The sequence below is a fragment of the Gopherus evgoodei genome, chromosome 22 (assembly GCF_007399415.2).
Source record: "Gopherus evgoodei ecotype Sinaloan lineage chromosome 22, rGopEvg1_v1.p, whole genome shotgun sequence".
Classification (NCBI taxonomy): Eukaryota; Metazoa; Chordata; order Testudines; family Testudinidae; genus Gopherus; species Gopherus evgoodei.
Window position 1 is genome coordinate 14,521,468 of NC_044343.1, and position 14,698 is coordinate 14,536,165.

General features: G+C 48.7%; 1 protein-coding gene across 4 annotated transcripts in view; it reads left to right on the forward strand.

Moving 5' to 3' along the window:
• TIMM44 (translocase of inner mitochondrial membrane 44) overlaps nt 1–14,377 on the forward strand; it is a 66,660-nt gene extending 52,283 nt beyond the window's left edge. For 3 of the 4 annotated variants that reach the window (XM_030540378.1, XM_030540379.1, XM_030540380.1), the window contains one exon: nt 7,303–8,609. In XM_030540378.1, the coding sequence (XP_030396238.1) occupies nt 7,303–7,422 (120 nt within the window). In that variant the 3' untranslated portion in view covers nt 7,423–8,609. Of the gene's footprint in view, nt 1–7,302; nt 8,610–14,139 lie in introns of those variants that run through there. The other variant, XR_003997481.1, reaches the window with a different exon arrangement.
• The last annotated feature ends 321 nt before the right edge of the window (nt 14,378–14,698 follow it).

The window sequence follows — 14,698 nt, forward strand, 5'->3', positions numbered from 1 at the left end:
GGGCTTTCTTTAGGATGATCACTTACTAATAGATGAAGTTCAGTACTTCACAATGGGTCTCCATATCACCAGTGTGAAGTAACAAGGTCCTGCCCTCAAAGCACACATGAAAACTTTGCCCTGTAAGCATGTCCAAACGTCTCGTATGTCCCAGAACTCAGATGCTTTCACTGATATTAACAGAGATCTAGAAAATGGAGCAATTGATTTTAAAAAAATTCCACCAACAGAAAAAACTGGCGGGAAGTACTTGGAAAAACAAGAGATCTGATGGTCAGACCCTTAGCAGCCCTCTTAAAAAGTGCTCAGAATGAGGAAGGTGTAATCAGCTGGTGTAGAGCTAATGGGATTTGTGTCTTTATAGTGGGAAATGGTGATTGAGTCCAATAAGTTGCACTTCAATCCCAGGTGAAGTCATGTAATCAAATAACGAAAGGGCAGAGTATCCAGATGCATCTAGCACAGGGGGTCGCTGCCCCTCTGTACACTTGCTCCCTTCCTGTGCCTGGCTTGGCTCAGCCACTCAGAGCTCTGTTCTTGTCAGATGCAGGGGGTGGGGGTGGCAGGGACACTGCCTGAGTTCGTTGTGCTGGTACATTTAAAAGGCCCAGGGATCCTGGGCAGCAGTGGGGAGTAGCAAAGGATGGGATTATGGTTTAGAGAAGGTTGTGAAACCCGAGGGGATGAGGGCCATGGGCAGCAAGGCACCCAGAGGATTACACAGAATCACTCTCAGCATGCTGCTTGATTGCATTGCTTTAAAATCTAATGACAGAGCTGCTAGACAAAGGGAATTTAGTGGGTGGAAAGTCCCAGCAGTGGCTCAAGCCAAACTGGGAATAAGCAAGGGTGTTACTGTCTAGCCAGGATTGAGTGCAGAGAGGAACAGGGGCTGCTACCTTTATGGATCTCCCTGCTGGGGACTGTCATCTTGGTGTGGGTTTTGAACAATCAATCTCACTTCCGTCACATACATCCCATCACTTCATGGCTGAAATGTAGGACCTTTCTGAGCAAATACAAAAAAGTTGCATATTAAAAACTTTTTGTGAAAAACAGCAGGGATAGAAGTAAAGACAGTAACCTCCCCCCACCCCAAGTTATAGGGTTGGCCTTACTCAACATGCCTCAGTTAATCAGCTAAACACTTCTTAATGTGTCTGCTTTACATAGGCCTGGTCTACACTATGGGGTTAGGTCGAATTTAGCCACGTTAAGTCAATTTAAAAATGAATGCATCCACACAACCAACCCCATTCCATCGACCTAAAGGGCTCTTAAAATCGACTTTTGGACTCCTCCCTGATGAGGGGAGTAGCGCTAAAATCGACTTTGCTGGGTTGAATTTGGGGTTGTGTGGACACAAATCAATGGTATTGGCTTCCGGGAGCTATCCCAGAGTGCTCCATTGTGACTGCTCTGGACAACACTTCGAACTCCAATGCACTAGCCAGGTACACAGGAAAAGCCATGGGAACTTTTGAATTTCATTTCCTGTTTGGTCAGTGTGGTGAACTCAGCAGCACAGGTGACCATACAGTCCCCCCAGAATCATAGAGCATAGAATGTTTCTACACTCCCCCTATCATCTGCGAAAAAAATGCACTCGCAATGACATGTTTTCCGAGCTCATGCAGTCCTCGGGCACAGCTTAATGCATGGAGGCATTTGGTGGCAGAGGCCAAGAAAGAATTAAGTGAGCACGAAGAGCGGAGACAGGATGCAATGCTGAGGGCAATGGGGGAGCAAATGGACATGATGAAGCATCTATTGGAGCTGCAGAAAAGCCAACAAGAGCATAGACCCCCGCTGCATCCACTGGATAACCACCTACCCTCCTCCCTAAGTTCCATAGCCTCCTCACCCAGATGTCCAAGAACGCGGAGGGCGTGAGAGGATGGCCCAAGTAACAGAAGGCTGCTTATTGTTGAATGACAATGTGGCCATGTCTTTCCCTCCTCCCCCATCCCACCAGGCTACCTTGTCTGTTACTTTTTTTTTTAAATTAATAAAGTAAGTATGCATGGTTTCAAAACAATAGTTACTTTTTTTCAAAAGGGGGAGGATGGTTGGTTTACAGGGAATTAAAATCAACAAAGGGGGTGGGTTTGCATCAAGGAGGAACACACACAACTGTCACACCGAAACCTGACTAGTCATGAAACTGTTTTTTTAAAGCCTCTCTGATGCGCAGCGCGCCTTGCTGTGCTCTTCTAATCACCCTGGTGTCTTGCTGCTCAAAATCAGAGCCCAGGCAATTTGCCTCAACTTCCCAGCCCACCATAAACATCTCCCCCTTACTCTCTCAGATATTATGGAGCACACAACAAGCAACAATAACAGTGGGAATGTTGGTTGCGCTGAGGTCTGACCAACAGCACCAGCAACCTTTTAAACGTCCAAAGGCACATTCTACCACCATTCTGCACTTGCTCAGACTATAGCTGAACTGCTCCTTACTACTGTCCAGGCTTCATGAACGGATCCCCCGAGCTCGTTGCTGGGGAGCAGGAGAACAGAGTTGCAGGGGAAGAGATGGAGCCTTACACCATGCCCTGGAGGTTGCTAGGAGCCAGGCAGGGAAGACGTTCCCAGAACTCCCGGCCTAGCTACATGTCCAGCGAGGACAGTTACCAGTCTTACTGCACCGTCTTGCCAGCAGCAACCAGAAGGACCGGAACAGATCCCCCGAGCTCATCGCTGGGGAGCAGGAGAGCAGAGATGCAGCGGAAGCAGTGGATGACGATGGTTAGCTGTCCTACTGCAACATCTGCTGCCAGCCGCCTCCAGGAGAAACCAGTACAGATCCCCCAAGCTTGTTGCTAGGGTGCAGGAGAGCAGAGTTGCAGCAGAAGCAGTGGATGAGGACGGTTAGCAGTCCTACTGCACCGTCTGCTGCGAAGGCTAGGAGCTGCTGTTGTGTAGCAATGTCAGCTGCAGCAGGTGCTTCTGTGTCGAATGCTTGGAGATCTGGTTAGGGCAAGGCACCTCGGCCAAGGCAAAAGAGCAAGAGCCCTGGAGCTGTTTCTTGTGTTAACTTCACCAGCGACAAAGGACAAGAATATGATGCACCTAAAATCTTAAAAGGCCTGCACATTTCCCAGAGTCACTACCCTTGATAACAGAACGTCCATGATTGCATTGGCTACTTGGATCACAGCAGCCCCTCCAGTAGACTTGCCCACAACAGCAGTGGTGACGGTGAGGTGAGCGAGCTCCATGCTTGCGGTGGTATGGCGTCTTCACGGGTAACCCAGGAAAAAAGGCATGAAACGATTGTCTGCCTTTGCTTTCACGGGGGGAGGAGTGACTGACGACATGTACCCAAAACCACCCGCGACAATGTTTTTGCACCATCAAGCATTGGGAGCTTAAACCAGAATTCCAGTGGGCACAGAGACTGGGATAGCTACCCACAGTGCACCATTCTGTAAGTTGATGCTAGCTACGGTAGTGAGAACGCACTCCGCTGACTAAATGTGCTTAGTGTGGACATACACAATCGACTGTATAAAATCGCTTCCTAAAAATCAACTTCTATAAAATCAACCTAATTTCATAGTGTAGACATATCCATAGATACCAGAATTTCATACGCTTGGTCTGTTCTTCATGCACTTGGCTTTTGTGTGTACCTAGGTTGTCTTGGATCAGCTGTTTCTGATGTTTCTGGACTGCATGGAAGTGTCTGAGAGTCTCATGTGACTCTTCATGAGAGAAAAACCATAATGAAAGAGTAATTATGAATAATGGCATCTGGTTGGGGCCCTGTAAGACCATCTGAAAGGAGCAGTGAAAGCCCATTTGTTAAGTAGGAGAATGATGTCAAGCTAGGAGCTGCTGTGAGTACCTGGGAGGAGGGAGTGATGAAAAGGGAGTGGCAGTATTGTGGTAACTGTTCTGACTGCTGCTCCACACACATGCTCTCAGCTACCTGTGGTGGTAGCTCTGTACTGCAGCTGTAAGTAATATCTAGCTCTCACCATTAGGTCTCGAAGTGCTTTGCAAAGGACGTCAGTATCATTATCCCCATTTAAAGATGGGGGAAACTGGGGAACAACAAATTGGGGCACATTAGGACCTTCATTTCCCAATGAGGCTGTTTCCTGTTTTTATATTTAATTTGTTTATTTGTATGTTTTAGATGCATGCTTTCTTGCCTTTCTCCGTCCTTGATGAAGTGGGTGTGAGTATGAGGAGCCCAGAGGTTCTGGGAACTTGGGCAGAAATTTAGCAAAATGGACTTGAAGTGGGATAAATTAAAATTAATAAATTGCAAAAGGGGTGGGGAATAATCTCAAGCCCTGTGAGTTTAAGTTCTGGATCCACTGTAATTGTATTAAGGTTCTGGCTCAAATTAGGTAAATTGTTCTCCTTGCCTCATGCTAGACACTGCACATGGCACTGTCCTGTGTTGGGACCTCTGAAAGCTACTCTGGGGATGCCTGACTGACCATGCCCTGTCCTGGAATATGTGTGTGAATCACTTCTTGCAGTGGTTTCATTTGTCCGTGTAGGCTGTAGAAAGCGTCATTCACCTAAGCACCGTCTGCAGATAAGTTCTGTCAAGCTCATTTTGGGAGTTAATGACACATGGGTTTAAGAGCTTGTGAAATTTTCTGGAAGTCTTTGTGGCCGAGTGGCAGGCTCTCCAGCCGGCTCTCGCTGTGTCTGGACGATGTTTAAGTAGTTTAATGATGTATAATAGGTGACACTGCAAGGAGCCTGGTGCTGGCAGTTTCCAGGAGCCTTCCATTAAAATTAATATACGTGTTTCATAAATACTGGCTTTTCTCAGCCATTCTTCTCAGCCCAGACTGTAGGTTTTCAGAAAAAAGGTCTAATTTTAATGATGGGGGCCCATCTGGACTGATTTGCAGCCTGTCATATACCACAGAGAGAAGAGAGTTCTGTTTAGTGATTTCTCATATTGAATTAGTCTATTGGTAAAAGTTGGGTATTAATGGGCTGATTTATTAAAGGGGGATATCAAAGCCCGTTTTCTGTCTGGTTCCTTGAGAACAGCAATACATCCAGGAGATGTATTAAAATGCTGTAAAGGAAACGAAACTTCAGTTTTAATTCAGTGTCAGCTGCAGGCCACCTGGCTGCCATGATTGTTTTACTGTTGCACTTCTGCAGCGCTTGGAGTCATGAGCAAATAAGCTTCTAGGTAAAAAGGAGCCTCAAGTTGTAAACTCGCTAAATAGAAATCATCTGCTTCTTCCTGCTGCAGTATTGCCCTGTTTGCACTCCCCCTCATGGGATACCTAGGAGGTTTGGGAGCATATGAAATGATGATGCCAGGTGTTCTAGCAAATACACCATTTTAAAAAGAGAGCAGGGGACAGGTGCCTGTGGAGTTTTGCACAGTTGATTTGGGGAAAAAGGCCTTTAACCATCCAGCAAAGCACTTCTGAAAGGTTCAAGGAATCCTCTTTAAAATTAATCCTGAGAGATTGTGGTGCAGGATGCTGTGCCTGTCACAGCATCCCATGGGAATAAGGGACAAATTTTAATCTTAACTGCAGTTTAGAAATGCACTTCTGGGAGTTCAGATGTGTGGTAGTCCCAGTTTCTTTGAATATATGCAGCAACATGCACTGCACATCCAAGATCAGGATGTAGCTCTAGTAATAAAAATGCAAAATCAGTCACCCAGAACTCCCACAGTGCAGGTAACGGGTTGGGTTTTTTTTGTTCTGTGATCTCATTCCCCAGTAAGAAAGCCATCTTCCCTGTGTTCTGGTGTCACAAACTGTCTGTAATGTGCCAGTCTCTTACCACTTCAAAAGTTTTTTTCTCCCTTGGTATCCTGCTGTTAATTGATTTATCGTATAAGACTGATCTCACACTTGGTAAAGCAACCCCCATCCTTTCATGCTCCTATATTTTTCACTTCATACATCTGATGAAGTGGGTTCTAGCCCATGAAAGCTTAAGCCCAAATAAATGTTAGTCTCTAAGGTGCCACAAGGATTCCTTTTTTTTTTTTTTAGATCCCTATAGTTGTTTGCCACATTTCCAATAAAACACCCTATTTTTCAGGAGCTGAAACCCTTCCAGCTAGATCACAACTTTGGTGTCAATTTTCTCCTTTCTTAGTTTGCCTTTTTCATTACAGAATTTAATGAAATGGAGTTTTAACATCACAAATAGCTGGAAAATGCAAATTAAGGTTTCAGTAGCAATTAACTCAGCCCTATTACCCATCTTATATGTTTATACACTTAACAGCATAGACTTCTTCAGGAAAATACTACAGTAGAACCCCAGAGTTACGCCGGAAGTGCACAATCAGGCAGCAGCAGAGACTTATAAAATAATAATAATACAGTATAGTACTGAGTTAAATGTAAACTACTAACACAATAAAAGGGAAGCAGCATTTTCCTTCTGCACAGTAAAGTTTCAAAGCCATATTAAGTCAATGTTCGACTGTAAACTTTTGAAAGAACCGCCATCACATTCAGAATTGAGTGTTTCAGAGTTACAAACAATCTCCATTCCTGAGATGTTCATAACTCTGTGGTTCTACTGTATACGTATTGACCCAGGATAACAGGACTCGAGTGAGTACTACACGTGTGCAGGGCTTTGACCTGGATGGAAATGTAACAGTTGCATATCCTGCAGTTTTGTGAGTTACTAAGGAGAGAAGGAAGAGCAGGGGGTGGGGAGACATGGGGAAAAGTTAAAAGGCGAAAAATGACAGAAGAGCAGGGCAAACAAGCTTTCTAATGGGCACCAGCCAGCCCAAAGCTGTTGGAGATTGCATACTTAGGTGTTTGTATGCACACAAGTCCATATTCAAATACTCTCAGCTTTATGTAATCAGAGGTACTAACTGCAGGAGATTCCCTGCAGAGTTCAGCTGCTCCTGGGCTATCTGTGTTAAACTGGTTGTCAGAACAGGAAAATGGGTGTGTGTTCTTGTTGCCATATAACTCAAATGGCTGCCTGGCGCACATTTTCAAGCATCACAACCCTATGGGGAAAAGCTAATCAGGGACAATTCAGCCCAAAAGGTTAAGTTTTTGAAACACTGCACAAGAGAAAGTGAGCTTATGATATCCAGCATTTTGGTAACCTTAACTAAAAGAGATAAAACAAAATCTATGTCGGACTTGTATAACAGCAGTGTTGTTCTCTGCATGTGTGGTGGTGCTGGGGGTTGACTCCTAGCCCAATAGCGGTGCTATGGTCTCTGTGAGGGGGAAGGGGTATGACTCGTAGCCCACAGCAATGCTGTGTTCTCTGCAGTTTGTAGTTTCAGTTCTAACAAGTGAATTTTTGTTTCAGGACAAAGTTCTGCGGATGCTGTATGTGTGGGCGCTCTGCAGAGACCAGGATGAACTCAACCCCTATGCTGCTTGGAGGTTATTGGACATTTCTGCTTCAAGCACAGAGCAGATCCTCTAAGAACGCCATCCAGGAGCTTCCTACACCTCTCACTTGCACCAGTGCCATGTCTGAACTTGCAGCAGCCTACCGTGTAAGAAGGGAGCTGTGGGGAACAGTCTGTGTTGGTTCCTTTTCAGAAGAGGCAGCTACTGGGTGTGCAATCACTTTCCCAGTCCCTGGTGTGACCTGCCTGGGACCAACATGGCTACCCTGGGCACGGCGCTAGCTTTACGCTGTAGGAATGCGCAGTAGATTTAAGTGTAACTGATTTAAGACACTAGCAGTTGCTGTTGGTTCCTTTTTAAATCTTGGCTGGAGGAGGCTGGCCTCTTTCCTCCCCATGTTCCTTAGTGCTTCCTGACATGGACCCAGGTGGGTATTGGGCAGTAGCAAAGTGACATATCGTTTGCAATGTCAGCATCTATAGTAACCCAAAGACAGACTCCCCAGCTCCCTGAAAGGCTCTCAAAGTTCTTTCGGGACATGCAGGTCTCAGCTGCTCTTTTACTAGGTTGCACCAATAAGCCTTCTGTTGATGCAGTGTCGTGCACTTTACCAAGCCAAATGCAACCATGCCTCCACACGTGCACCTTCCGCAGAGTCCTGTGGGGCCGTATCAACACAGACCTGGCTGTAGCAGTGAGGAGTGCTCCCAGTTGTGTTACACACAGTTCTCTTCTGGTGCAGGTGGGACCTACTGCTTTGAGAGTCTCTCTGTTTGAATCTCCCCAGATCCACTGGTGGTCACATGAGCTGTACTTACCTGGGCAGAGTGCCAGTTGTGACAGAAAGGGGTGGAGCTGTAGAATATGGACCAGGGACAAGAGGGATGGATGCAAACAGTTGGCATTATCTGCTCTAGATGCAACAAACAGGGCAAATAAGATGCAAAACCAGCTTGAGCCATAGCGCCCCCCCCCCCCCACCCACACACACACACCCCAGTTATTTATTGCTCAGACTGAGTGCAGAGGGTATGATTCACTTACCTGCACTGTATGAATTGAAGGGTACAGTCTCCTGCTGCAGGTGGAGGTGCGCACCTGGCCTCTCACTGGGACCTGTGTGATGGCTACAGAGCTTGAAGGAGGTTCACTGGCACAGAATCCAAACTGGTGCTGGGTAAATGGAGGTTCAGCTGAGATGGTCTTATGTTCATAAATTATTCTGCTGCCTCCTTCAATAAAGAGTGAAGATTCTTTTAAGGGTGTGACTTATTTGGGCAGAGGATTTACCCAATAGGGGATTCAAGGGAATGTTGACCCCTGGCTTTTTCCAATTCTCCACAAAGCAGAAGAGCTGTTTTTTTGCTTTGTAATTAAAGAAAATCATTCTGCCTGTCCCTCCTCCTCCTCCTCACCCTATGAGTGTCCAGAGCAGTTCTTTGGATGAATCTAAATGAAATCAACTGTCTCGCCCGGGCATCATTATCATTCCTGTAGCAGCTGCTGCAGACAGTCTGCTGTTTGCAGCAAGTTCAGCCCCCGTTGGCTTAGGCACCCACACGTGATGCACAACTGTGCCATGCCGGGGTCTCCCACACTCAGGACGGGCATTTGTGGCCTTTACTCGCTGTGGATGTGCCCTCAGTTCAGCCAGTTCCACGTCGGTGCTCTTATGAGTGGAGTCATTTTAGTTTTTTAAACTTAACGTCTTGAATTCATGTATCAGTTCCTAATATCTGAACAAAATAAATTCCACACTGCAGAACCCAGTGATGGACTAGATGAGTCCCTGCGTGTGACCAGCTCCAGTAGCAAGAGGACAGATGGTGGGCTTGGGTCTTGTTCAGTGCTTGAGGAAGAAGGTGTTGCTGTGAAAGATCACCTTCATCAGCAAACTGATTGGAATTCACTCATATTTTGGCCACGGGGCTGGGTCGAGAGCAAAGGTGAGGCAGACATCGTGTCTTTTAGCACTGGCATAGCTGTGAGAACAGCTCAGAAAAGTCTGATTGCCTGGTGCATTCACAAATTCTGGGCCCCAGGTGACCCCCCCCCCAATCAGAATCAACTTCCCCCACTTCCTTGTTGGAGGGTGATCAGCAATCTGGTCTGCACTGTGCCTGGGGTTTAATAGCCTCTCCCATCCTAGCACTTGTACGACTAAATAAAAGCATGCTGCTGGACTCTGCCACACTGCACCTGTCAGGTGAGAAGCAGAGGATTTGCCTTTATCGCCATGTGACAACATGGCACACCTGAGTGTTTGCACTGGACATGCTGCTCTGCTCCTCCACTGACACAGACATAGCACATGCTTTAGTCAGTCAATCATAGCTTGAATGTATAATACCAAACCTGAGGACCTGGTGCAGTCTGTAACCAATCCAGAGAATTAGGCAGGCAGGCCCTGCCTGCCTAGGGATTTGGCTGTTGGAAAAAGACTGAATTCCCTTGAGAGATGTTGCACATTCCTTGCTTGGCTTGACCCATGAGCCCTCTCCCTTGGCGTAATCAGCATGGCTGGAGAGTGAGTCTGTGGCTGCCCGGCAGGGGTTTGCACACAAGGCTGGGCTCTAACTCCATCTTCACAACTTGGAGGGAAGAGGAGGAGCAGTGCCTTAGCCAGCGTAACACAGGGAGGCTGCGAAGGGAACCCATTTGTCCTGACTGCCAGGCTTCTGTGTTAATTGAGGGAAACCCACCACCCCACAGGCCACTGCTAGTGCACCCTGGCTGCTGCCCTTGTCGGCTCCCAAGCTACTGTTCTGCAGTCTGGGGGTGTTGTTTAAACCCACTTGGAGAAGCCCCTTCCTGTGAGAGCAGTGCTCCCCCTTCTCCCCTGCTGCGCAGCTGCCCGTGAGTTCTTGCTCTCTTGTGTCTTGCAATGTGCTTGTCTCTAGGCAAGTAGTTCCCAGAATAAAATCAGATAACCCCCAAATCAGCCCCAACCTCAAAAACACTGTGGGCTAGTCCTGGCTTTGCCCTAAATGCAGGCTTAGCTAGGCTGCGGGGGGGGGGGGGGGCAGTGGCTCTGCATGTTGGCCAGGGCAATTATCAGTTCTCAGGAGCCTGGGTGCTCTCAGCACTTTGGGACCGAAACGATCTTGGTCTTTGAAGATCAAGGTCAAAGCCTTGGGCTACCCCCAGCAGGCTGCTCTACACCCTTCCTTGAATCACCAGCAGGTCCAAAGCATTTGGTCCTGGACAATGATTGTTCATAGGGGGGTATGTCCCATACAGCAACTAGACATACGAGCTGGCACGGGCTCACGGACTGCAGGGCTGTTTCATCACTGTGTAGACTGCCTGGCTCAAACTCTGGGATCCTCTAACCCCACAGGGTCCTAGACCCTGGGCTACAACCCGAGCTGGGCAGTCAACACAAGAGAGTCCCACAGCCCCAGCCAGCTGGCACAGGCCAACTGCAGGTATCTATTTGCTATGTAGACGTGCCCATGGTGTCCTAGGTCCTGTGCAGGACAAGGGGGCCTGTTCTGGCAGCTAGGAGATGACGATGCGTTTTCTTCTGTGAAGAAAATGTCAGCAAAACATTTCACAAGTCTGAAGTTGAACCAGATGTTGAAGCAATTCCCTGGCTGCGTTTTGTTCTGATCATTTGCTGTAATGTCTGGAGGAGCAGGAGGGTTCACCCAGGCAGTCACTCTGTGCTTTGTTTCCCTACAACAGGGATCGGCAACCTTTCAGAAGTGCTGTGCTGAGTCTTCATTTAGTCACTCTAATTTAAGGTTTCATGTGCCAGTAATACATTTTAATGTTTTTAGAAGATCTCTTTCTATAAGTCTATAATAAATAAATTATTATTATATGTAAAGTAAGTAAGGTTACTAAAAAGTTTAAGAAGTTTCATTTAAAAATTACATTAAAATGCAGAACCCCCCAGACCGGTGGCCAGGACTCAGGCAGCGTAAGTGGCACTGAAAATCAGCTCACGTGCAGCCTTTGGCACGTGTGCCATAGGTTGCCTACCCCTGCCCTACAACCACCTTTGTGCCTTTTTCCTGTGCTACCCTTTTACAGGTGTAAAAATCCCTACAGCCATGAGCTATCTCCCTTCTTTGAATCAGAGAAATGTCATGCTGGAAGGGAGCTTGAGAGGTTATCAAATCCAGCCTCGAGGCAGCAGCAAGTAACCCTAGACCATCCCTGACAGCTGTTTGTCCAACCTGCTTTCAGAAACCTCCGGTAACAGGGATTCCACAACCTCCCTGGGAAGCAGATTCCAGAGCTTAACTACCCTGAGAGTTTTTCCTAATATCACCGAAATCTCCCTTGCTGCAGATTAAGCCTCTTACTTGTCCTAAATCTGGATTTTGTTTATGAGGGTGGCTCCAGCAGCCTTTCATAAATTGCTGGCATAAACGGGAGCTGTAAACAGCACGGGGGGCTCAGTCCCAGGCACTGCTCGGCTACGTTGCAGCCTCGTTGTTCTAAGAACAACCCTTCAGCCTGTTAACACGAAGCATTCTGGGTCTGCAAAGCACCCAGCCCCGGGGACTTGACCTCTCCCAGCTCCCTGAGCCAGCCAGTCCACCTGCCCACAGGGGCCTCTCCACCATCACCCCCCTTTGACCAGCAAGGGAGTGGAGAAGCCAGAGAGAGGCTGAGCCCAAGGCTGGGTGTCAGGACTGCTTAGGCTGACCTGGTGTCCAGTTTTTCAACTGGAACACCCGCTTGAAAAGGGATTCTGGCAGGTCCAGTCAGCACCACTGACTGGGTAGTTGACTATAGGATCATAGACTATCAGGGTTGGAAGGAACCTCAGGAGATCTAGTCCAAGCCCCAGACAGATTTTTACCCCAGATCCCTAAATGGCCCCCTTAGTGATTGAACTCACAACCCTGAGTTTAGCAGGCTAACTGAGTTACCCCTCTGAGCTACCCCTCTCCCCTTTGGTCAACAGTGCTGTGGGGTGGGGCTGGCAGGCTCCCTGTTAGCCTCCTCACCGCATGGCTCCTGGGAAGCAGCCAGCATGTCCCCCTCTGGCTCCTACACATAGGGGCAGCCAGTGGGTCCGCATGCTGCCCCTGCCCCAAGCGCTACCCCTGCAGCTCCCATTGGCCAGGAACCATGGCCATAGCCTCTACATAGAAGCCGGGGGGGGGGGGCATGCCGCTGCTTCAGGGAGCTGCTTGAGGTAAATGCCACCCAGAGCCTGGACCCCAACCCCCAGCCCCATTCCCCCTCCCACCCTCTGAGGCCCTCAATCCCAGCCCAGAGCACCCTCCTGCACCCCAAACCCCTCATCCCCAGTCCCACTCCAGAGCCCACACCCCCAGCTAGAGCCCTCACCCCAACCCATTGCGTCAGCCTGGAGCCCCCTTCTGCACTCTAAACTGCTCATTTCTGGCCCCACACTGGAGTCCACCCCCCAATTCGGAGCCCTCACCCCCTCCCACACCCCAACCCTCTGAGCCAGCCCAGTGAAAATGAGGGAGGGAGGGTGGGGGATGGAGTGAGCAGGGCCTCAGAAAAGGCGCAGGGCATGGGCGGGCCTCCGAGGAAGGGAGAGGCAGGGGCAGGGCAAGGGTGTTCAGTTTTGTGCAAGTAGAAAGTAGCCAACCCTACTCAGCCCCGGAGCCCTGGTGGGGGGTACAGATCTTCTCTGGTCTTGAGGCCACCGTGTGGGGCAGAAAGAAGCAAATAGGTTGTGAGGCCTCTGGAGGTGCAGGGGAGGGAGGGGGACAGAATGGCAGGGCCCCAGGGAAGGGGCAGAAAGGGGAGAGGCCATGGGCGAGGCCACAGGCAGAAGGGGTCGATGTGGGCAGCACCACAGGCAGATAGAGCCCTGTCAAGGTATGAACCCCCACTCTGAACCTTAGCGTCCAAAAGATGGGGTACCTGCATGAACCCCCCTAAGCTTAATTACTAGCTTAGAAATGGTAGAGCTGCCACCACCCAAAAATATAGTGTTTTGGGGCACTTTCTCGCTCCCAAACCCTTCCCTGGGGACCCCAAGACCCAAACCCCTTGGATCTCAAAACAAAGGGAAATAAACCATTCCCCTCCTTTCTTCCTCCCAGATTCTCCCCTCCCTGGGTAACACTGGGAGATCCCAGTGATTCAACTCCTTGAATCTTAAAACAGAGAGGAAAGTCACCTTCCTCCCCTTCTCTCCCCCTCCCAGACTCTCCCTGAGAGAGAGACAGTAATCCTTTCTCCCACCAATTCCCTGGTGAGTGCAGACTCCCTCCCCTTGGGTCTTACAAGATAACCAAAAAATCAATCAGGTTCTTAAAAAGGAAAACTTTTAATAAAAGAAAGAAAAAAGTAAAAATTGTCTCTGTAAAATCAAGATGGAAAATGTTACAGGGTCTTTCAGCTTATAGACACTAGAGAGAATCCTCCCCCTAGCACAAATACAAGTTGCAGCCACAGAGATACAATCCTTCCAGCAAAATACACATTTGCAAATAAAGAAAACAAATAAAAAGACTAAACCGCCTTTCTAACTGGTACTTACTAAATTGAACAGAAGAGGCTTTTTCAGAAAGAGTGGAGAAATCTGCTTACATGTCTGGCCCCTCTCAGAACCCAGAGAGAACAAAGAAAAAACCCAAAAAGCACCAACAAAGGCTTCCCTCCACCGAGATTTGAAAGTATCTTGTCTCCTGATTGCTCCTCTGGTCAGGTGTTCCAGGTTTACTGAGCTAGTTAACCCTTTACAGGTAAAAGAGACATTAACCCTTAACCATCTGTTTATGACAAGATGGAGCCCCCAACTTGCTCTGGCCCAGGGCCCCAGGAAACCTTAATCTGCCTCTGTTCACAGGAGATCCTGAGGCTTTGATATCATCAAGCAAGAAACCCCAGGGAGCTCCAAAGGACCCGCTGCCAGAATGCTTCCTGAGACAGCTCTCTGCAAGCCATGGGCACTGGGCACAGACGGGCAGGAGCACTCAGCTGACTGAGTCTCCGCTCGAAAGGAGCAGGTCATACAAATACTGAGCCACTGGCAGTGAAAAAAGAGGCTCCACTTGCAGGGGCAGCTCCAGGCACCAGCACGTCAAGCGCATGCTTGGGGCAACAAGCTACAGGGGGCGCTCTGCCGGTCACCACAAGGGTGGCAGGCAGGTTGCCTTCAGCGACATGCCTGCGGAGGGTCCACTGCTCCCGCGGCTTCGGTGGACCTCCCGCAGGCTGCCGCCGAATCTGCGGGACTGGGGATCTCCCACAGGCAAGCTGCTGAAGGCAGCCTGCCTGTCGTGCTTGGGGTGGCAAAATATCTAGAGCCGCCCCTGTCCACTTGGGAGGTGCCACAAAGCCAGAGAGACGCAACCAGCACCGGAAGGGAAAACACGATCCTGGGAATGCTTATCCCAGAGCAAACC